Source organism: Cottoperca gobio, chromosome 16 (assembly GCF_900634415.1).
Source record: "Cottoperca gobio chromosome 16, fCotGob3.1, whole genome shotgun sequence".
NCBI lineage: Eukaryota > Metazoa > Chordata > Actinopteri > Perciformes > Bovichtidae > Cottoperca > Cottoperca gobio.
The window spans coordinates 5,539,420-5,561,971 of NC_041370.1; the positions used below are offsets into that span (position 1 = coordinate 5,539,420).

The 22,552-nt window shown below is 39.9% G+C and overlaps 3 protein-coding genes across 3 annotated transcripts; 1 reads left to right on the forward strand and 2 right to left on the reverse strand.

Annotated features, from left to right (window-relative positions):
• Window positions 1-3,925: 3,925 nt before the first annotated feature.
• On the reverse strand, window positions 3,926-15,893 carry rragca (Ras-related GTP binding Ca). Its single transcript, XM_029452285.1, has 7 exons — window positions 15,512-15,893; window positions 12,920-13,123; window positions 11,756-11,955; window positions 8,559-8,673; window positions 7,059-7,201; window positions 6,605-6,753; window positions 3,926-5,966 (listed from the first exon to the last, which is right to left on the reverse strand). Exons 1-7 carry the CDS (start codon window positions 15,692-15,694, stop codon window positions 5,812-5,814), a joined length of 1,149 nt encoding a protein of 382 aa, XP_029308145.1. The 5' UTR covers window positions 15,695-15,893; the 3' UTR covers window positions 3,926-5,811.
• A 400-nt stretch (window positions 15,894-16,293) lies between these two features.
• LOC115021743 (c-Myc-binding protein-like) lies at window positions 16,294-18,532 on the forward strand. Its single transcript, XM_029452374.1, has 5 exons — window positions 16,294-16,649; window positions 17,067-17,139; window positions 17,629-17,677; window positions 17,814-17,943; window positions 18,037-18,532. Exons 1-5 carry the CDS (start codon window positions 16,635-16,637, stop codon window positions 18,076-18,078), a joined length of 309 nt encoding a protein of 102 aa, XP_029308234.1. The 5' UTR covers window positions 16,294-16,634; the 3' UTR covers window positions 18,079-18,532.
• Window positions 18,533-18,751: 219 nt separating this feature from the next.
• gja9a (gap junction protein alpha 9a) lies at window positions 18,752-21,009 on the reverse strand. The gene has a single exon (XM_029452373.1). It carries the CDS (start codon window positions 21,007-21,009, stop codon window positions 19,531-19,533), a length of 1,479 nt encoding a protein of 492 aa, XP_029308233.1. The 3' UTR covers window positions 18,752-19,530.
• Between the last annotated feature and the right edge of the window lie 1,543 nt (window positions 21,010-22,552).

Genomic DNA, 22,552 nt, shown 5'->3' on the forward strand with positions numbered 1-22,552 from the left:
TGTTCCCTCTCTTAGCCCATGCAGGCCCTCTACACACACACACACACACACACACACACACACACACGCACACACGCGCACACACTCATGCACGTCTGTCAGTGTCAGGGTCTGTGTTGTCCAGCTCCATTGTATCTGCATGAGGCTGAGATAATGGCATCTGTCGCTGCTCCTTTTGTCAGCCATGTCCCCGGCCCCTGCTCACTGCTGGTCCCCATTAGCTGGCTGCTGGCCCGCTGGCCTCTCCGCTCCACGCTCTGCTGCCTGACCGAGAAAATACAGGAGACGCCTGTCCCTTCCTCTAATTCCCACTTTCGTTATCCTTCCCCTCTCCTGTCGATCTCCAGCTCCTCCCTCTGCTGCGGATTAAGGGTAGTAAAGGAGTTTGGTGAACCTGATAGGTGTGAAGTTTCGAAGGTGAATATCTATAGGCAGGTGTGTTTTAAACTTAATTGCAACAGAAGTCTCACACTAGCGTTTCTGTCAGTGTCTCAGCTAAATGGGAATGTGTAGAAGAGATGCTTTGAAAAATGTGATATTTTGTTGGGAAGTTTTTTCTGATACCTCAAAATCCTTTAAGATCAGGCGTTTCCCAACAAACGTATTTAAACGTTGCAAATGAATCAAGCATATAGATTTGAGCTGCGACTAATAGTTATTTTCAATAGTGATTAATCTGACAATTAATTTCCCAATTGATCTATTCCTTATGTGGAATTGAAGAAGGGAATGTTTGGTATTTATGCTTGGAAACGAAAACTTAAACGAATCATTGACTAATAATGATCAATCAACCAATCAAATCAACTCTCTTCAATTATCCTGAGAAAATAATATGAAGAAGCCATTTTCAACAAAAGAAGAGGGTAAAAAGAAATATGTCACAGAAATTCCCTTTTTCCAGATGGAAACAGAAGCACATCAAAAACACAAAGAGGTTTGGCACACAGTGTCTCATTATCTGTGTTTCTACTTTTAACACTCTTCAAGTTTCCTCCCAATCCAACTGTTAGTTCTGAACGTCTGCATTGTTACAGTAATGTCTATTTTTATGTGAGTTGTACAACCCGTATCTTTACCCTCGGGTATATTACTGTAGTGTTTTGAGCAACAGATTTATAATCAAAGTTCTCGCTGCAATATGTCCCGTTCATGAACAACTGAACACTTAATCATTTCTATTTTTATACATAAGTAAAGAATCAAAAATAGTGACATTAACATGTCGTACAGTCCGTCTCAGCACCAGCTGCACTTGTCCATGCTACATAATTACACTCACTGAAGCTGCATTATCTTACAATATAACAAATGAAGCCTGTATTACATCCGTCACCTATCTAAGACGTCTCACTTAGTCTCATCATTTTTCCCTCATCTCTCATAAGCAAGGCTAATAAAATGTAAAGACGGGAGATAATACACCGCTGACTGAGATTTTATTAAGAACGTAATGGCAATATCATTGTTGTAATGATACTAAGACATCGAAGATGAAGGACGGAGCGGCGAGCGGAAGTGAGCGTGACATCATAGGCAAAAGTGTGTTCTGCTGAATTTATTTCATTATTGGTTAAGCTTCCTTATTAGGGACAGGGGGCGAAGCGTTGCCTTTGATAAAGCAAGGCAATTTCAGCAGCTGCTACGGTGCCAAATTACAGTTGTACATCATGCAGCTCTCTCTCTCTCTCTCTGCTGCTTCCTCAACTTCTCCTCCTTTTCTCCTGCTCCATCTGAATGGGATGTTGATCTCCATGTTGCCTGCACTGTGGAGCAGAAAGACTGAGAGAAGCGTGAGGGACAACAGCTGAAACAGCAGACAACAGCCCCATCTAGAGACTGGATGAAGTCACTGAGAGGATATGAGATCATCCAGATGCTCTATAAAGTCCATACAGTTCCTCTGAAGTTAGGATTTTTTAAATCAATTTCTTGATTAGAACTTTGTCTTACCGCATGTTGGACATTTTGTCTTGTTGTCTAATGAGTCGTTTAAGTCTCTTTAAATTCAGGGAAGTTCGCTGATGTTATTTTATTACAGCCATTCAGTTAACCTTTCATTAATAATGAATATGGGACAATGATAAAAGATGTTCAGGATAAAAGCATCCACCAAATGGTGTGTTTAATCTTGCATTAGTCTCGATTGCATTCTGCCATCTGGGTTTGTTTTCAACTCTATCTTGCATTATGAGACGTACACTTTGCAAAATGTTGCTTTTGCTGGTACAAGTGCAATAACGCTTTCGCTTTTTAAAAATATCTGCAGACGCTATAACGAGCGCACAATTTCATTCCCTCAAGTGCAACTTCAGAGACTTTTTTGTCTCAACACACTTAATAGTTACTATTTATGTGTATATGTATGTATATTTGGTACCTCTCTTGCCCCCCCCCCCCCCCCCCCCATGCTACTTGTATGTAGTAGATGTATACAATCTATTAAACTCACTCATTTATGCGTCTGAATGGAAACAATAACCTGTGTCTTGTTTATCTTATTTTATCAACATTAAAAGGACAATAAAGACGTAGATTAGTTACAGAGTCCAAATGACCTTCAAAACATCATAAACATGACCTCTCCGCAGTGACTCGCAGATCAACAAACCGTCAGGCTGACAGGTCTAACCTATCTGCCATTAGGCCGTCGAGATATCACACTTTGCTTTAATTCACCATCTTTCAGAGTGTCACACTTTATATTCCTTGGCATGGGTAGTCTACATGTGGATGCATAATTTATCTCAAATTAGCGCCTATTTGAGTAAGCATCAAAGCAAGGCGGCTAAGGTTGGAGGAGAGCTTAAGGAACCGCAGGGAAACCATGGCCAGGATTAATGCGGGAGATTTTTATAAGAAATTACTGGCTTAATGAAGTGGATAAAAAAGCTGTCAGTGTTTTATTGCATCTAAATTGTGTGGAAGTGGTGTTTAGCTGTCTCGCCTACTCCCCACATAATGGGTCGTGACAGTAGCTTTGAGGCTTATTTAACTTAACTGGTGAATAACTTGCATGGCGAAGCTATTCAGCGAGTTGTTTTTATATGCACTAAACCAGTAAGGGGGGGGGGGGGGGGGTTTCCTCACTCATAATGCCATAAGAACAACAGCAGATTCAAGACAATTAACTGTGTGCTTTCATATTTAGAGAATCCATGAAAATACTATTTTCAGCATTTTAGCAAAAGGTTTAAAAAGATCATTTCGATGTTAACATAAAGTATCCAGGAAATATGAACTTCACTTCTTTTACACATTGTATGCGAGCTAAAGCTTTTGTTACATCAATACTGAATAATCCAATTTACTCTATTGTTACGTTCACACTGCAGGTCCAATAAATGAAATGGGTTTTTTTCCTCGACTGTGGTTACACAAGCTGCTGACATTTATAGTCGTACTTTAACAGGCTGTATAATTCCCCATACAGGTTCAGAGAATGATGCACGGTTACTGTAAATTTAACAAGTATGAAAACAGTTATTGGACTTGGAGAAGGGGTAAGACATGAATAACGACACGCTTGTGGGAGGAAGACTGCAGCAGTCCTGCAGCGCCATCTTGTGTTTGCCTGTAGGTCTGCATGTTAAAGGAGACACGAGATCAGGGGAAACTGCCTTTTTGACCACCATGAAACTTCCCCAGTTGATTGAAAGCATTAAAACAATTATTTGTTGCATTACAAGTTCTCTGAAATTGTATGTTTAAATATGCAAATGAGGCTAAATGGGTGAATTTCGGAGAAGTCTGCAGACGTGAAGTTAAATAAACACACGAGTATTTTTTGGCTGTTTTCTTGACAAGTGCATGAAAAATAAATGTTTAGTGTCTCTACTTCCTTACAACAACAACAAGATAAGTTTGTGTTTTTTTTCATTTATTTAAATAAATTGCTGGGTCAATTATAACATTGACAAAAACAAAATGTAAATTTAAATTTATTTCACATAGTATAGCATCATCACAATACATGAAATCAATCGTTCATCACAGTTCTGATGTGCAAGTGTTTATTTCCAGGTGACTGATGACGACTAGGTTGAGAAGATCTCGCGGACGCTTTCCAGAAGCAAGTTCACCGAGTTACCAGAAGAACCTTTGCCGAGTAAAATCTGCACGTTTTACTCGGCAAACGTATCAAAATAACACGCGAGTCAGATCTTTAGATGCAGCCAGAGTTACCTTATCTCCCTCCTGATACAAACAAACAGGCATGTTGTGGGTTATTGTTATGGCAGAAGTAATGACATTTGGTATTTCCCCCCCCCCCCCCCTCCCCCTCTCCTTGTTTACGTTTAATCGTCTTGGTTAGTTTCATTTTCTCACGTGGTTTTGCATACCGATGTTTGCATGCTTGGAATGGGTACATTTTGTTCTTGTGAATCCTACTGAGCCAAACTAAAATACAAAACATGGGGTCATTATTTTTGGGCAGGACTGGAACTGTAAACATGCAAGTTTCAACCAGTTCATATCATCATCATCATCATCATCATCATCATCATCATCATCTTCAAATGTCTCAGACTGCGACTGTGGAGCATGGACCCCCCCGTCAGTCCTGCATCTCAACCGAATACATTTCTTTTCTTTACGTGGCAAAGAACAAAGTTTTAAACATGACGGTTTTTTTTTTTTTTTTTTTATCATTTTACAGTTTCTGAGTCATTTATTTAATTATTTCACAAAAGACTGTTTCCAAATTTCACACTAATTTTTACAACCTAACAAAGTCAAACAAACGTTTGCTTTTCAGTGGAGCACGGACAGAAGAGTTACTTTCACTGATTGAAAAAGAGTTTAATTATAAGCTAAGCTGCTGTTAGGGAGAAGAAGGACATCAACTCTTTCTGTCAAAAGGTCCCAGTCGGGGATCTAATCAAAACCTTCATTGACACCCACACACACACACACACACACACACTCTCACTCATACATACATATATATATACACCTGCATACACACACACACACACACAAAAACCAAGTTAGATGGACAACACAATCCCTTTTCAGTCTGCTCACAAAACCTTTTCCCTTCACAAGTGAAACCAAAAAGCGAGTTTTGGGCAGCATTCAGGTAGGGTGGGGGGAGGTGAGGTGAGGTGAGGTGAGGTGAGGTGGTGAGAGAACGCTTGCACTGCAGACAAGCTTCATCTACATAAGGCCATCTCTGAACATGTGTGGGTTAGGACTAGCAGTTCACATCCACCATCTTTTTTTTTTCTTTTTTTTTTTTTAATCTATCAGCACAGAAGTGGCCGGGGCGGGTTCATCCTGCAAACTGACGTCACAGTTTGTCCATAAGCAAGAGATTACAACGAGGGTTTGTTTTCCCTCCTCACATTGTCCACTTAGAGGGACCAGCAGCTAATTATCACAGCCTTTGACCGCTTTAGGAAATCCCAAAGAAAGATCCTGAACCTTGTCCTGTCCAGGTGCAGTTTCTTCCCTCTCGTGGACTTCCTCACGGCCGACACGGTGCGTCGCATTCACCTGAAACGAATGCTTGAATTTCCCTTCCATTTTTATCTTGAGAAGCCTGACCCCGCTGTGCTCCCGTGCCGTCTCACACACACACACACACACACACACACACACACACACACACACACACACACACACACTCTCTCTCTCTCTCTCTCTCTCTCTCTCTCTCTCTCTGCTCAAGCCGTCTCAGTACTTTGGGTGCTGGGAGCAGTGGGGGATTGTGATTGGCGCTCCGGTGAGCCCCAGTTTAGTAGTCTCTCCTCTACAGGCTCTCTGGCCCTTCTCCATCGTTCCTGTCCTCTCTTTTTGCACCAGTGTCTAGACAGTGTTGCGCGGCGTGCCGTTCAGTGCTACGGCCTTGGTGCAGGGCGAGCCCACCGCCTGGGAGCCCAATGAACGCTGGGTGGAAACGCCCACCTCAAATACTTCATGGATGGCCTTCCGGAAACAGTGGAAGTTGTAGTCTATTAATCCTAACAAAAGAAAAATGATATATTTTATAGTCAAATCGACACAACGTTAGGCTCTTAACTAAACTACAGTCTACATAATAAAGAAATAACATCTGTACTCAGGGACGATTTAGAATACATTTCATTTATACATACACACTATGTAATAATGTCATTTAAAAAAAGGAGCATCTCTCAAACACATAGAAAACTAAAGACGTCTCAAACTTTCAAATGTTGCATTTACGGCAAAGTTAAAGAGGCAGCGATTTAAAAGATACTAGAAATACTAAAGATTTCTTCTGTGGCTTTTGAAGGAGCTTTCTAAAGTCTGATAAAACAACCCTGACAATGTCATCAGGGTTATCTTACTCATGCAGCGAGACGGCTGCGATCCAGTGTTTCCTGGAGCTCGGGGGCTTAAAGTCAGAATATCTGGGCCTCTGCTGAATCAGTCGTTACCATTGTTGTTACTTCAGTGCAACACTACATTGTATTGCATCACGATGTATAGGTGCCTTTGTTTTGACTACAAACACTCGCGGCAATGTTAGAATAATGGAGGAAAATATGAAAACCCTCGACTAAAAGCCACATCAACATTTGCCTAATTAACCCGAATGAGCTGCAGGGCATCGCAGAGTTCTCTGACAGTTTACCTTTGCGCTCGAAGCTTTCCTCTCGCAGGATGCAGACAAGGGCCAGGAACTTGGTGACCTCTTTCAGGTAGAGCACAGTGGTGTTGTTGAGCTTGATGATGGCCATGGACTCCTTGTCGTAGGCACTGCCGCTGCCGTCCTCCCTCAGACTGGTGTGGCACAACGCAACACCGCCGTGTTAATTGCAGCATGTGGATGTGGATTAATTAAGCAGATAAATGCATAAATTAAAGTTACGCTTCAATGAAAAGCATCCTCAGACAACACGGGGGTGAATTGAACATCTCTAATATGTACATTTATACAGAAAGTTAATTCAATCGGTCGGTTTTTAATTCACTTATTATACGGTTTAAGACAGAGAGGATGCAAACTGCATCTGAATGACAGGACGAGCTGAAAACGACGCTGACGTTACTAAATGTGCAAATAAAAACAAAGCGAACGCGCTCACCCGTAGATGCAGGAGACGTCAATGACCACGTCGATCATATCGCAGCACAGTTCATAGGACTGCATGTCGACAGGAGAGCTGTCTGTGGCGATGTAGATCTTACTGACCACGTCGAACAGAAACGCCTTCTCTATCCCTGAATTCTGTCCGTGGCAAAGATCAGGCGAAGGGTGAGGAAGAGGAAGAGATGATAACATAGTAAAGACATTAGATATTAAGACAGTAGAGGTGCGCGATGACACATGTTGTGAGACAATACTTTGGCAACTGTGAGCGATTTCACTGGTGCAACATCTAATGTTTATTTCTTTATTAAGTCATTGCCTATAAAATGTAAAAAAGTTTTTTTAATTTAATTAAAATCCAGCAAACAGTCCAAAACCCAAATATATTAATTTTCTAATCATAGAAGATTAAATTAAACGGAATATATTTACAATTCAGAATTTGGACCTGCAACATCTGTATGGTCACTTTAGAGTTTATGGTCTGATATTTAATTGTAATAGAAAAGCCTTATAATATAGTAATTTCTTATTTTTTTTATATACACGATGAAATAGTGTAATTAAAAAAACTAAACATTAAGATTCAAACTAAATTTACAAAATAAATGAGCATCTTTCAAACTATTTTCAAACATTTTAAAAGTAAATAATGTTTGTAAATGATTTTAAAAAAACATTGTATTATAACCAAACGCCTAATAAATGAATGGTTTCAGTGCTAGATTCTTCACGCTGCTGTACCGTGGTAGTTATCCCTGTAATGCATCTGGTTTACAGTATTTATATTTATTTTAAGCATTTCATTTTATCCATTAACAAAAATGTCTCAATTGATTTTCTAGAATGTATCAAAAACACATATTGAAATGTAAATACAGCACATTGACACTGATTTAAGATTATACCCTGACAGAGGATTGTATCCATATTTCCCACCACTAGACAGAAAGAAGTTTTACTTTAATTTTAAAATCAGGATGTGTGGCAACCGATGACATTCACACAACCTAGAAATCAAACGTTTCCAAGTTGAAACTTGCAAGTCATTCCAAAGGCAGAAGCTCCGAGTTCAATAAACGCTCTTTGAAGTAGTTTTTAGAGCTTAATCATGAAAAATAAAAAAGGGAGCTGGAGCTTTAGACTAAACCCTTTTCTCCAGGAGACATTTAGTGTCTGGCACTGAATACTTTACCATGTAAACTGTAAGTGCATGTTGTGTCATGTGAGGCAGGAGTATTTATTTATTTGTTTTATATTATTATATATATTTATAATTCAAACTGTTTCATTGAGAATGAGTGTGAACATCTGTGCAACATCGTCAACGCAGCATTACAATAAAAAGGACTTGAAGTGAATTGTAGAAACTTGCGCATCATCAACAGCATCAGAGCCGGCAGTGACTCACAGATCGTCACACATAAATCACGCGGGTAAATGACAAAGTGACAAGAAGCTTCATTCAACAAAGTGTTGGCTGTTGTTTACTCACAGAAATGAAGATGTTTAGCAGGTTCTCCAGAGTGGGGAGCTGAGGGATGAGCTTCTGCACCACTTTGCTGAAGGCCTCGAAGATGGAGTGGTCGTAAATACTTGTCAAGTAAAAGCTGAATGAGAAAAAAAAACAACAAGAAAAAGGAAGTGAATAAGCAGTGACTAGTAGGAAACACTTCTCACTTTCTCAAAACGCATATGAATGCAAGTAAAAATACAGATGGTCACGAGATCACATGGTAGAAAAATAGCTGATCATTTAAGCCTGATCCTTCATATGACAGAACTGGACACATGTGACGTACGGACTTTGGTTACTTTGATATATAAATTAAAAAAAGACTCTGAGGAAGCCAGTGACTCGAGCCAAATGGAGCTTTCTGCATACGCTTGGGGCAGAAACTCAACTTTAATATGCATTACAGTGAAGAAAGCATCAGAGAGGCACAAGGCAGAGCAAAAAAGAAAAAAGAGAAGCCTTCTCAGCTCCGCTATATATGTGAGACCGCTCTGTCTGTCTCACGGGAGTAAACAACAATCTCACCAAACATAAAATACAGTGCAGCGAGTGCCAACACACAGCAAACATCAACAGTAAAGCTGCTGCAGCGCTGACCAGGACAGTTTCTGCACACTGTGTCAGGGCAAAGGCTGCAATTATTGATTCTTTTTATTTATTTTTATTAGGGCTGCAACAAATTATCATATGCATCATCAAATAATCTGTTGATACATTTTTCAGCAACGATTGAAAACCCCAAAACATTCAATTTACAATGAGAAAGAAAAAATAATAATAATAATAATTAAGACGCTGGAACCAGAGAATTCTTGGCATTTCTGAGTGATAAAACAAATATTAAGAAAAACTTGATTGATTGCACCATTTATCAAACAAATGTTCTTTCCAGAAACTAATCTATTATTCTTACAACTCTATTATCTATTGATGACTTGATCAGTCATGGCGTTCAGAGGTTTCCTGAGCCAAAACGTACATGTTCTTATTTTGACTGACGAAAAGTATTTAATTTACAGACAAAAAGTATTTAATTTAAAAGATGAAAAGTATTTAATTTACTGACGAAAAGTATTTAATTTACTGACGAAAAGTATTTAATTTACTGAAAAAAGTATTTAATTTACTGAAAAAAAGTATTTAATTTACAAACCAAAAGTATTTAATTTAAAAGACCAAAAGTATTTAATTTAAAAGACCAAAAGTATTTAATTTACAGACCAAAAGTATTTAATTTACTGACGAAAAGTATTTAATTTACTGAAAAAAAGTATTTAATTTACTGAAAAAAAGTATTTAATTTACAGACGAAAAGTATTTAATTTACAGACGAAAAGTATTTAATTTACAGACGAAAAGTATTTAATTTACAGACGAAAAGTATTTAATTTACAGACGAAAAGTATTTAATTTACAGACCAAAAGTATTTAATTTACAGACGAAAAGTATTTAATTTACAGACGAAAAGTATTTAATTTACAGACCAAAAGTATTTAATTTACAGACCAAAAGTATTTAATTTACAGACGAAAAGTATTTAATTTACAGACCAAAAGTATTTAATTTAAAAGACGAAAAGTATTTAATTTACTGACGAAAAGTATTTAATTTACTGACGAAAAGTATTTAATTTAAAAGACGAAAAGTATTTAATTTAAAAGACCAAAAAAGGCAAAAAAAACAAAACTAAAAACAAACCCTACCATTTAACGAGCAAACAAATACCCTAGTATTGTATTTGATAAGTTACTTAAAAAATGCCTTTCATCATTTAATAACACTGCCATGAATAACATCGTCTGTCTATCGACTCAGCCATTAATCAAAAAATCATTTCCGCTCCTCCGGTTACAAAACATTTCCTCAGAAAACAGTTCAATATGCACCAAACGATCCATGTGCACTTCAGCCTTCTTTTTAAATCTTATGTCAGACCTTGCGTGAATTCTAACAGCTGCGGTATCTGAAGCAGGGGTCAAAGTTTCTTCATTAGCAGGTCAAAGAGGAATCTGACAGTCGCACTACGAGTCTGCAGGACACAGACTGCTGTGCACCAACGATGCCGACATCACAGAACTAACCAACCAACCAAAAAAGTTTCTGCCCTGAACTTCTGTGTCGCATGCAAATAACCTTTCACAATGTTACACATGTTAAAGCCATCTTGATAAAATTCCTACTCTGGGATTAAATTACAAGCCACATGCCTCCGATAATGATGATGTTGTGCATGATGTTGTGCAGACTCAGGAGAAACGGTTGGGACACCTTAAACTGTTTGTGAATGCAGCCTTATTTTCACTTTCAAACTTAACACAGATCTGATGCAGCGGGGAGGTGTGACTGGCTGGTTATTAACGCCTGCACGTGTTTTGTCAGCACAAAGTTGTTTTAACACAGAATTGTTGAGACAAATACTGAATTAATAAGTTTAACTTAACAACTACAATTTGGAAATAACCAAACGTCATAATATGAGCTACATTAGAGAATCAACTTCTCTTTTATTATGGAAATTGTAAGGAGAAGAAGAATAATTAGGACTGTTTAACATGCAGACAGGAACATCGTACACAATTTCAGCTCCGTCTCAACAAAACAGTCTGTAAATACGAAGGTCCCTTTAACATATAATGCTCCCGATGTGCTCACATATGGCCGGCATGAGTGCGACTAGGTGAATAGGTGACTTTAAGGTTTGGATTAGCTGCTGTACATGCATCTTCAGTTGTGGTGATTTTGATATTTTCAGATGAACTGAAGGATTAAAAGTTTCTTTATGGAGTTGAGTTGGAGTGTTTTAAAATGAATCGTAACAAGCAGTAAAAATGCTTTGGTGTATTTTCTTATTTCCGTTTTTAGAAGATGTTATAATAGTTTCATATTGAGGGACTCAGGTGTTAGCAGGTGAAAGAAAAGGGCATATTTGCATAACTTTTATTACTTCATGCAGTAATGAGAAATGATGGCGAAGCCTGTAGAGATAAAGTGTGAGCAAACTTACTTTGTCTGTATGCATTAGTGTGTGTGTGTGTGTGTGTGTGTGTGTGTGTGACACCATCAATTGAAATGTCTCTCTATACAAACATGTAACTGCAAAGATAAGCGGGATGAAAGTATTTCTTCTTTCGCCTTGCACAGATGTAGAAGTTAAATAATGTTAAATGAAGCGTACCTGAGATGCAGCTTTTCTAAACTAGCGTCCGCCAGATCGTCATTGGCTCTCTGATGGATGTCTCTCTGGGTCTCGATCTTGTGATCGTCCGAGAGTCCGTCCACCTTGTGGATGAACACCTCGAAGTTGATCTCTGGATTGATCCGGTAGGCCCGCGACACTGTGAGGTGAAGCCTGCTCAGGGCCTCCACATAATCATCCTGAGAGGAAAAAAGTAACATGTTATTACACCTATTCAATATGCACATAGTTTCAGAACGTGAAAGCGGAAAACTGACCATAAGTGCCCGACAATCCATTTATTAAAATCACATTTATCATCTAATTAGTAATTAAATCACCTTTATTTCTGCTATACCGTCAGCTGAGCTCAAACAAAACAATTAAGCTTATTTAAACATTTAAATTCCTCATAATTGACAATAAAATCATGGGACCCTCTTCTGCTTTGATAACCCTTTTAGAAAAAAGGGACATTTTAAATATTTTAATTCAGCAAAAGCTTATACTTCATAGATAAATTGCAATTACAACAATGCCAAAGTTAATTCCCAGTCAGTAAAATTAACAGGGACATGAACACATGATGCGTATTAAAAGTGTTAAAGTGACAACACGCGCTTTTATAAGCCGAGACTAAACATCATCTGCTGCTCCAGGACAGACGGAGGTGCACTTTCTTTACACCAGGAACGAGGAAACCTCTGGCTGCGTTGCCTTGCGTAACAGCGAGACAAAAAACGAGTCTCCTCAGATATCAGTGTGTGACCGACTGCTGAAACTAATTGAATCTGATGCACCTCCTTGAGTACAAATAAACCCTGCGATCAGATGAGCTGTGTCTAACGTCGTAGCTGAGATTACGTCTTGAAAAGCACTTTGAGCACCGACATAAAAGCCATGGCATGTAATTATCTTTCATCCCGGCGACTCTGGACGTCCATCACTGAGTTTATTCTCGAGGGCTTCAAACTGGACCTCGCATGAACAGTGAGCACTAAAATAAATACGTTTCTTTATGTGTGCAGTTGATGAAAGTGAAATATGCAAGAATATTGTCAGATTTTTGAATTTGAAAAGTGTAACATCCAACATTTCACCGAGTGTTCCACTTCCTGTATTTGTGACCATGTCAAATGAAGCGCTTTCGTCTCCGTCCTTCACCTGAGCGTCGATGACGAATATCAAAGCTCCGGTTCCTCTGAAGATCATCTCGTAGTCAAAGGTGGGGTCGAAGAAGTCCACCTGACCCGGGAAGTCCCAGATCTGGAAGTTGACAAAGGAGCTGCTGGAGATGTCGTCCTTGTAGATCTTGTTGGTGCTCTCCAGGAACAAAGTCTCATTGGGAGACATTTTGTGGAACACCACCTGAAAATCAGAATCGCGTTAAAAGAAATGCAGATAAGATGAGATCGATACAACGACACGATAAAAAAATGGTTCTGAAAGAGAGTATTAGAATCACACTCAGGTAACCCAGTTTCAAAGCTCCTATAATTCCCAGACAAAGCTTCAGCCAAGTTGACGTGCCAACAGTGGACGAGCAGGTTTTGAGAAAACAGCTGAGCTACTTTTCAGACTTCCTTAATGCAGCTTGTGATGGTGAAACCTCATAAATATAACTGGTGAAGCCTGAAAACAACAACTTCTACAGTATTTTGCAACAAAAATAATGATCCGTTACAGAAACACTTGCACAACATTACTTTAATATAGAGTTTTCAGAATTTGCACCTCTGAGATTTGTTTCAAAAATGTATTTGGCATCTACCTAGAACCAGACAACAATCCTCCTCCTATCTAAAGTTCATGAGATCCAATCCCCTGAAAATATTGCGTGCGCTATTGACAGATTGTCATTTTATTTAGTTTTAATGTTTGTTAAAGGACATTTTGTTACTCAACTCTGCCGTATCTTGCAAAATTGCCTGTATCAAAACAAAGTTGTTTCACGGGAGCGATTATTGTAATGTGTTCTGGTTTATAATATGACTCCAGCACATCAGCTGCATTCTTTCAATCAGCAGACAGTAAGACTGCATCCGTATAAAGTGAAGTGTGGTTTAGGGTTTATACGGGGACTTGCTCTACTGAATACAGTCACAAGTAGAAAATAAATTACAGTGGCTGATGGTGAAGGACCTGGAAGTGTTCACCCACCACTACCTTTTGTGAATCAGTTTATGGGCCAGTGAGGTCACAGGCCAATGAGCTAGCAAAAAGCCAAATCACATGTGTTCCAGCGCGTACCGGAGACTTACAGGAGAACATTAATCTGAGACTTGACGGTGTGTGGATTATAGCAAAACAGTACAAGTGTGCACTCCGGTACAGAAAACTTCTTTCCTTGTGTTTCTTCAGGCAGAATCTGGAGGATAGGCTCCTGGCGAGGCACGCTATATGCAGCCGGATTCTACTTCCCCCTTGAGTTTTAACATAAATAATAAAATATCACAGACAGCACAACTGCTGCTCATCTATTATTCAACCACAGGGCCCGTCCGAAAGAGGTAGACTTGAGGAACATAACGGGAGACAGGTAACCTTGCGGTGGGAGTTAGCTGGATCAGGAGGGAATACTAACTGGGCAAAGTGGTCAACAACTCCAAGGCGACAGAAAAGCCTCAGGTTCATAGCCTATCTATTGCTTTTAGTAATTTGATTAATCAATTTATATGTTTGGTCTATTTTTATTTATGTAGCGCCAGATCATAACAGAAATGATCTAAAGACACTTTTCATATAAAGCAGGTCCAGATCGCTCTTTAATCTCTTTCATTAACTCATTTTTGTTGCCATGTCTAATAGTGGGATTTTAGTTAAATGAGTTATTACTTGACTTGTACTCGCATAAAGCATTTTCCTAATTGTATTGTAGTTTTTGTTTTTTTTAATCCACAACCTTTATAAAAGTGAGGGTTTTAGCAAGTGTACAATCTCACCTAAATCAAAGACGACCACCAATATCATAAACATTATTACACTTCTAAGAAAAAGCCTAATACATGATGTTATAGGGAAAAACAGAGGTGCTACTTCCCACACCAACATGCCTACTCCTCTGTTTAGGCCTTCATCTCCGAAGTAAATAGATCACAAGACCTGCTGCGTCAGGATCTGGGTGGCTTACCACCACAGTGATAACATGTTCTAGAGGAAACCCTGGGACTACTGGTTGCTCTACTTGAACGGTAACTTGCAGGGGTCCAGCTTTACATGCTGCACATTGGGAGGTTAGTGGAGGGTCAGTCTTGGGGGGGGGGGGCCCCCCTCCCCCTAACTCATGATTTAAAGAGCATGCTGGCCACACTGCAGGTGCACTGATTTCAAACAAAGTGTTATGACTTGCAGAAAGGAAGGTGTGGTCGGGTTGCAGTCATGTGAGAGCTACACATCAGACCTGCCCAATGCCTCACAGATGGCACGAAGATATATGTGGCGTGTTGGACAAGTTGTTAACCAAACAGTCACATGCTTTCATGTCCATGTATCAGTGAAGATGCACACACTCCTGTCATCCTGGTTAATAATTCACTGCTACAGCTGCACACATGTTAGATAACACAGAAGGCTAGCTAGTCATTAGCTGAGGGAGGGGGATCTAATTCAGTTATTTCACTCATGTAGCAAGACATGTTATCTGATGGTCCATAGCTATCATCACTTACGACATGCTAAACTAAACGTTAGCTATTTTGGCTAACGTCCCATTTACTTGCGTGAAGCTCGTCTGGAAAGGATAATAGTTTACACTACCTTCTGTATGGATGATTTGCCACTTCTTCTCAAGCCCATGAGCAGGATTCTCGGTTTGCTGTCGGACGGCGCCGGGTTGTCCTCAATGTCGGCCTCCTCTTCACCATAACCGAAATCTTTGGGGAACGAGTCCGCAACCCCGTAGCTGTCAGCCAGCTGTTCCACCTCGTACTGAATCGACATTTTAACCTATGGCTTCCCCTCTTCCCCCCCTTAGTTGTCGGTCACAACACCCGTGTTTGTATCGGACGATCGGTATGCACTACAAACTACCGTTACACAATGAAAATAGTTTGTCAATAATACCCAGGCTACTTGGAAACACCGAGCGAGATCCCACACATTTCCTTAGGATTTCCTCTCGCCCTTTGTCCCCACCCCTTGATTCTGATTGGCCGTATAAATTAAAACGCGACAAATGATTGGTTGAACCGTCCTGTCACTCTACTGAGGTTTGTCGCTGTCACATGACTAGTACTCAGACCTGTTTTGTGACCTATCACCCGAATAAGAGACAAATATACACTATTGACACAGCTTTTTAAAGCCGTTTTAGTTTGTAGAAATAACGCTTAATTTGCCCATTTTATTTGCAATAAAATAAGTGAACATTTGATGAAGGTTGTTAAAAACAGACCAAATAGAAAGTAGGCAACGCTGGTAAACTGCGATATTACCAGCAGATGGCGGCAGAATCCACTACAGTCATGTGAACATTTATAGGTCTTTATAAAATGTCGGAATTAATCGTGTCAATACGCACGTTTTCACTTCAATTAAAGAAGATGGCATGTAATTTATTAAAAGACGCACTTTAGTTGGAGCTTTGCGTATTCTAACAAGGATTGTAGCCATAACTTTGATAAATATTGAGATAATGAGTCTAAAAAATAAAACCAACAGCTAATGATGATTTTCGCTCTGGCTTGTGTTTGATACACGTTGTTATTTTTACGAGGAACACTTGAAGGCAGCACCCAGCCCACCACAACCATTGCTTCTTGAAAGAAGGTGAAACGAAACTTTTCCTGCCGGCTCTTTACCTCAGTTTCAAAATTTGGTGTGCAGTGTCAAGCGGGATATAACAACATTGAAGAAAGTCAACTTTATAGCCTACATCATTATGGCACATTATAGAGTAAGTGTGTTTGCTGTCGCTTTATCTTAATGCTCCGTAGAAACTCTTTATTGTCTACTAACTGCAAGCTAGCTAAGCTAATGTTAGCTTAGCCAGCTGGGAGGTTACAAGGTGTTCATTAGTGAGCCACGGACCACCTGTGACAGCTCATTAATTAGTTTGTAAATGTTTGTGGATACACTTAAATTAAGATAATGTCAATACACCAACTAAAAACTGCTTTTTGTATTACATATGTACTGCTTTTTATGTCTAGTAAGTTAACTTTAAATAACGTACAAGGAGGAAATGAACGACTAATCAAGTGGAAAGTCATTTTTAACCATGCTTTATGTTTTATCTACAGATCTATGGTATTCTAGTTAACTCGCCTTGATGTTAGTAATAAAAGTGCATGACTTTTGTTTCCTTGTACAGGCTCCAGACCCCAAAAGGGAGCAGTTTCGGAGATACTTGGAGAAAGCTGGAGTAGTCGACAGTCTAACCAGTGGTATGGCACTTTTCTTCTGCAGATGTCTTCTCTCTTTGGGCACTATTTACAAACTTCACTTGTACAAATGGTCAGCACGTATCCTCTTTTGAAAGGACTGAAGTGAAAATACTAATTAATAGCAAACTATTGATTTTCTGTGATTAGTAACCAACACCAAATGATCATCTGATGACAGTCTTAGAATAAGGTTGATTGTGTTGCGAAACCCTTTTTTTCTTGACAAACCAGTTGACAAACTTGTCTTTATAACTACAAATACAAAGCAGCAATGCAACAACTTTGCATAAATAATTATTTCACTTAGGAAATATCTAAGCAAAGAACAATTAAACACAAGAATCTTAAGAAATCATTTGCTGCCAACAATCTGTTTCGGTATCCAATTTGGTTGGTACCCAAAAAAGGATTGATGTTTGATACCCACCCCGATCAGTGGTTTCCTAATTTCTTGTGTAATCTTATTAACTCTTTTTTTCTTTTTTCCAGTTCTAGTGTCTTTGTATGAACAACCTGAAAAGCCCAACAATGCTCTGGAGTATCCTTCTATACGTTGAGTGGTTGCAGAAATTGTGTCTTGGTTTAGTTAAGCCTTGGATAATAATAATACTAATAATAATAAAGAGAAAAGTAAAGAACTGCTTGCTGTAGATTCTTTAACCAACCCCCTCCAGATTTGTGAAGCAGCACCTCAATGTTGCGGGTCAGACTTCAGCGGACTCTGATGCTCTGCAGCAGGAGGTGATTGACTTGAGGCAGAGATGTGCTTGTCTGGTAGAGGAAAACAAAGACCTCAAAACCAGGGTAAGCTTTTGTTGGTTGTTATCGTAAAAGTTGCGCGCGTCATCTCACGACATGCTGTTTAACATGGAGGCACTTTCTCCTCCATCTCTCCAGCTGCAGCAGTATGAACCTGAAGACGCAGCCACGGTGGACTAGACCACAGCAGCAGCACTTTCTTAATTAATGTGATTTATTTTGCTGTCACTTTCAAGACACGATAACACTTTTACATGAAAGGCAAAACATTTTAGGTACCTGTTTTTGTAAATCTTATTTTCTACTATGTTTCTTAGACTTTAACTTATTCTGTACATGTATGTAAGTTTGTTTCTTGTTTTATCTTGGCTTAACTGAGAAAATGCTTTTCTCTACAACTGGAAAAGTCCGTTATTAAGACATGGGGAATGTCTCTTCTTTTTTTTTAATTTTTTTGAAGGTCTATCAAAGAAAATAACCGATGTGCTAAAAATGTAATATTTACTGTCAGTTATAAACACATACACTCTGTCCATCTATATGACAGTGTGTGACAAAAACACACTTATACTTTATTTCCAAAGATCTGCTGTAAGTGAACAGTTGTAAAATAAAACACAGTCTTGTAACTATTGTTGTATCACTGAACTTATTTCTAAAGAGCAATTTCAGGCCTTTTATTGGAAAATCAGAGGATTGTTATGGTCAGATACAGATGTTTATGTCAACATTGCATAACAGTCATTACTTTGCATCCTAATGAACAAAATCTTCTCAGGAAACAAACCATGTATAATAATAATACGGAGACAAATGAAGACTTAGTGGACATGTGCGTTTCTACCAGGTTTAATCTGATGATTGTAGAATAAACTATGAAGCAGGACAGTAATCCTACAGTGTTGTTGGTGAGGTTAGTGCTGCTATGTTAGCTGCTTATTGATATGCTCAGGAAACTGATGTGTTGACCAAATCCCTCTTCTAATGCCTGAAAATATATAATATAGATAATAAATAAAACTTCAGACTAACTCATCTCTACTCCCTAAATATCTGGATGTTTTTGTTTAGTATGACATTACTATGGGACAGTCATAAGTCTACCATGAAATGCTACATTTTACAAGTGTACTTATGTACTGAGAAAATGAAACGGTCGCCAGCCTAAAGAGCAAGTGCAGTAGCCAGGATGTACTGACATTTCTCTTTATAGTGAAATGATATTGGAACTTTTTACAATGTGTATATATGTACCACTAAGACGAAAAACACCGTTTAAGACGTCTATATTTGACCCAGTGCAGGCCCATCTAATCTCGTCAATGCTTATATTACATTTATTGTTATGCTAATTGGGTAGCAATACATGCAATTAGTCAAAAACAGTTGAAAAAATATATAAAACAAACTATACAAAGTCATTATTGTATCGTCACCAAAAGCAATTATACGTGTCAGATAAACTGCAACAGGGTTTTAAACCACGCCATATTATTTAGACTGAGTTGTTAAAAGTTTAGAACAAAAACACAAACATACAACTCTCACCAGGCAGGAAGCAGCTTAGAGTGCTGTTAAATGTAGATATGACGGTCGAATCAACACGGATTGGAAGCAGTTTGCATTTGAATTTTAGATGTGCAGGTCTGCCGCTCGTTTGCTGCTTGAATTACTTGCCATTGATGTTTTGCAGTTGGAGGACGGGGGTCTGGGGTTGTGCCTGGATCCTGAGCTGGATTCAGACAGTGACTCTGGGCTGGAGGGCCGGCTTTGATGTTTGGCATCTGATTTCGAATGTGTTTGAGTCGAGGGATGTCCTTTGCTTGCTTTTGCCACCTCGTATGAATCTGTGTCTGAGCTTTTACCCTCCAACACTGTGGAGCAATTGAAAGAGCTGTGAGCCTTCCACGGCCTCTTCGACGCACTTACTGGCAGCGTGGGGAAGGAGGAATTGTCCGCTGCCTTCTGTGGGCATTTTGGGGAGTCAGGGCTCCCTCTTTCATTATTATTCTCTTTACTGAGTGGGGGAAGATGCAGAAAGTCCTCCTGCTTTGGATTAGTCAGGGAGTCGCAGCACAGAGAGCAGGGCTTGTTGGTAGTCAAGGTGCAGTTACAATGTGGGGGGCTTCTGGAATCACCCAAATTGTGATGAGTGGCCAGCTCGCCCTGAGGAGGTAGAAAGGTTGAAGGTTTGATAAGGTTCGGGTACATGCTTGTGCCTTGCATCCTCTCCATCAAGAGGTTGTAGTGACTGGATGCAGAGGCAATCGTTGCCTTTCTGGGCACACCGGTGCACATTTGCACAACAGATTCTTTTTTACATTTGTTGGCGTAGAAGTCATCAAGTTCATCTTTCTCGTCTCTCAAGTGAGGGTAGAATTCCAAGATGCTCTTTTTAATCTTCTTGTAACCCAGATGCGTGATCTCCAGGATGTTAAGGAAGAGGGAAATTGCCGCAATGCATTGCATGAAAACCATGAAGACACTTTTCTCTGTCGGTCTGGAAACATAACAGTCCACGGCATTGGGACACGGATCCCGCTCACACTTGAAGAGCGGGTAGAGGTGAAAGCCATAAAGGAGGTACTGTCCTGTCATGAAGGCCACCTCGACCACAGAGCGAGTGACGACGTGAGCCACGTAGGTACGCAGCAGAGAGCCCCTCAGAGGAGCTTTGTTAAGCTTCCCCTGATCAAGCTGTTTCATTTCCCGCTCAATCCTCTTCCTGGCTTCTGCCAACTCCACATCGACCCACTCCAGCTCCTTCCGCAGCAGAGCCTTCTTCTTCTGCCGTGCCTTCTCCAGCGCCCGCAGCCTGTAGAGAGCGTGGCCCATGTAAACCAGTGAGGGAGAAGACACGAAAATGACCTGCAGCACCCAGTAGCGGATGAGGGAGATTGGAAAAGCGTGGTCGTAGCACACATTTCTGCATCCAGGCTGCTCAGTGTTGCATATGAAGTCCGCCTGCTCGTCGTTCCACACATCCTCAGCTGCCACCCCGAGGACCAGCATACGGAAGATGAACAGGATGGTGAGCCAGATCTTCCCTACCATAGTAGAATGGATATGCACCTCCTCCAAAATCCCCCCAAGGAAGTTCCAGTCCCCCATCTTCACACTGCCATTTTGACTGGTAGAAAGTCAGTGATGGAGAGAGATGAAATAATTAGGGAAGAAAATCTGCTGAAACAGGGTAAAATTGGTGTGTATAAAGGTACGATGAATATACAGTAACAAGAAGTACGGTACACCTTTGAGGTGATACATTAAGTGACAACATACGTGGCCTTTTCAGATTAAAAGAACACAATATGCATGATCTTATTGTGTCGTAAACCACCAAAAACCCAGAAAACAAGTGAAAATTGACATTTAGATTTTGCAGTAATAATGTAAGTATCAATAAATTACAATACCTCTCAATAAGAAAAATTCAACATTTACTAGGAGAACATTTTTGAAGTAAAAATGTGTCACAGTGTCACATATTTGCAAAAGAAAAGAAAAAAAGCAGACAGAGAGGACTTGTTCATCCAGTGATATGTTCCCTTGGATGGTCAGCGTTGCAGTTTTGTCTTAATAAAACCGTTCCCCTCAGCGGTGTCGTTATATAAACCCATCGGCAGAGATTTGTTAACTTGCCGTTTCCATTTACCTTGCAGCGGCGTGGACAGACTGTCGGTGCTGACTTAGATTTCCTCGGGTCATGCAGCCATGGTCACCAAAAAGTTTTTAAAAATCGTTGGCACCCTCCACATGAGTTCCTGTACATGGCCTAAACCTCAGTGACCCGCCTCTGCTTCTGTGTTGCCAGAAACAAAGTGGGAACAACTGCGTGTTGAGGGAAGGTTGCCAACTCTACTCTGACCAGAGAAAGTCAATACCAACAGCTTCACCGATGCATTTAGATCACAGGCTCACAGCGGTGCGGCTTGTAATCAGGGGCGTCAAACATGCAGCCCGTGGGATGACTTTGCAAAGTAAAAATCTGTTCCAGATGCTTGTGACGAAATGTTACAAATAGTTTTTGTTATGCCTTATTTGGGTGTGCACATTAGGTGTGGGTGCAAATAATCAAGCTGTTTCCAAATAGATGCTTTGCAAATCCAGACTACATGCTTAGGATTTGTTAGCACTGAATTGTTGGGAGTCCATTTGCTCCATACGTACAAACAAAGAGAAGAAGAAACAGTCCCTGTGTTTGGAATCCCCCACATTATCAATACCAGTCAGTTATCCACACAGGCCTCGCACGATCAATAGTTTTCTTCTATAGCGAAGTAATCAATGAGTCATCATGTCCGATTTCATACCATGCTGGTCCTCTGTGGATGTAATTAAGTTCTCATGCACTTGACACATTATTTTATCCCATTTACAAGAAATCTATCACAATGGATTAGTGTGCCTGCCAACTTCACACAGCGTCCAAATCTAAATACCTTTAAATGCCTCTGTGTGATAAACCTGCCTCAGTTATGATGTTCCAGCTTCACACTCGTGATGTGAAATAATGTGTATTCATTCTTCTGAAGCTGCACAGGGCAACACAGACTAACTATGGGAGTGTTTGGCCTCATTTGTGTGTTGACGAGATTCAACCCACCAGCTCAGCTCGTATGTGGTTCACCCGTCTGTTCATTTGAAGCTGAAC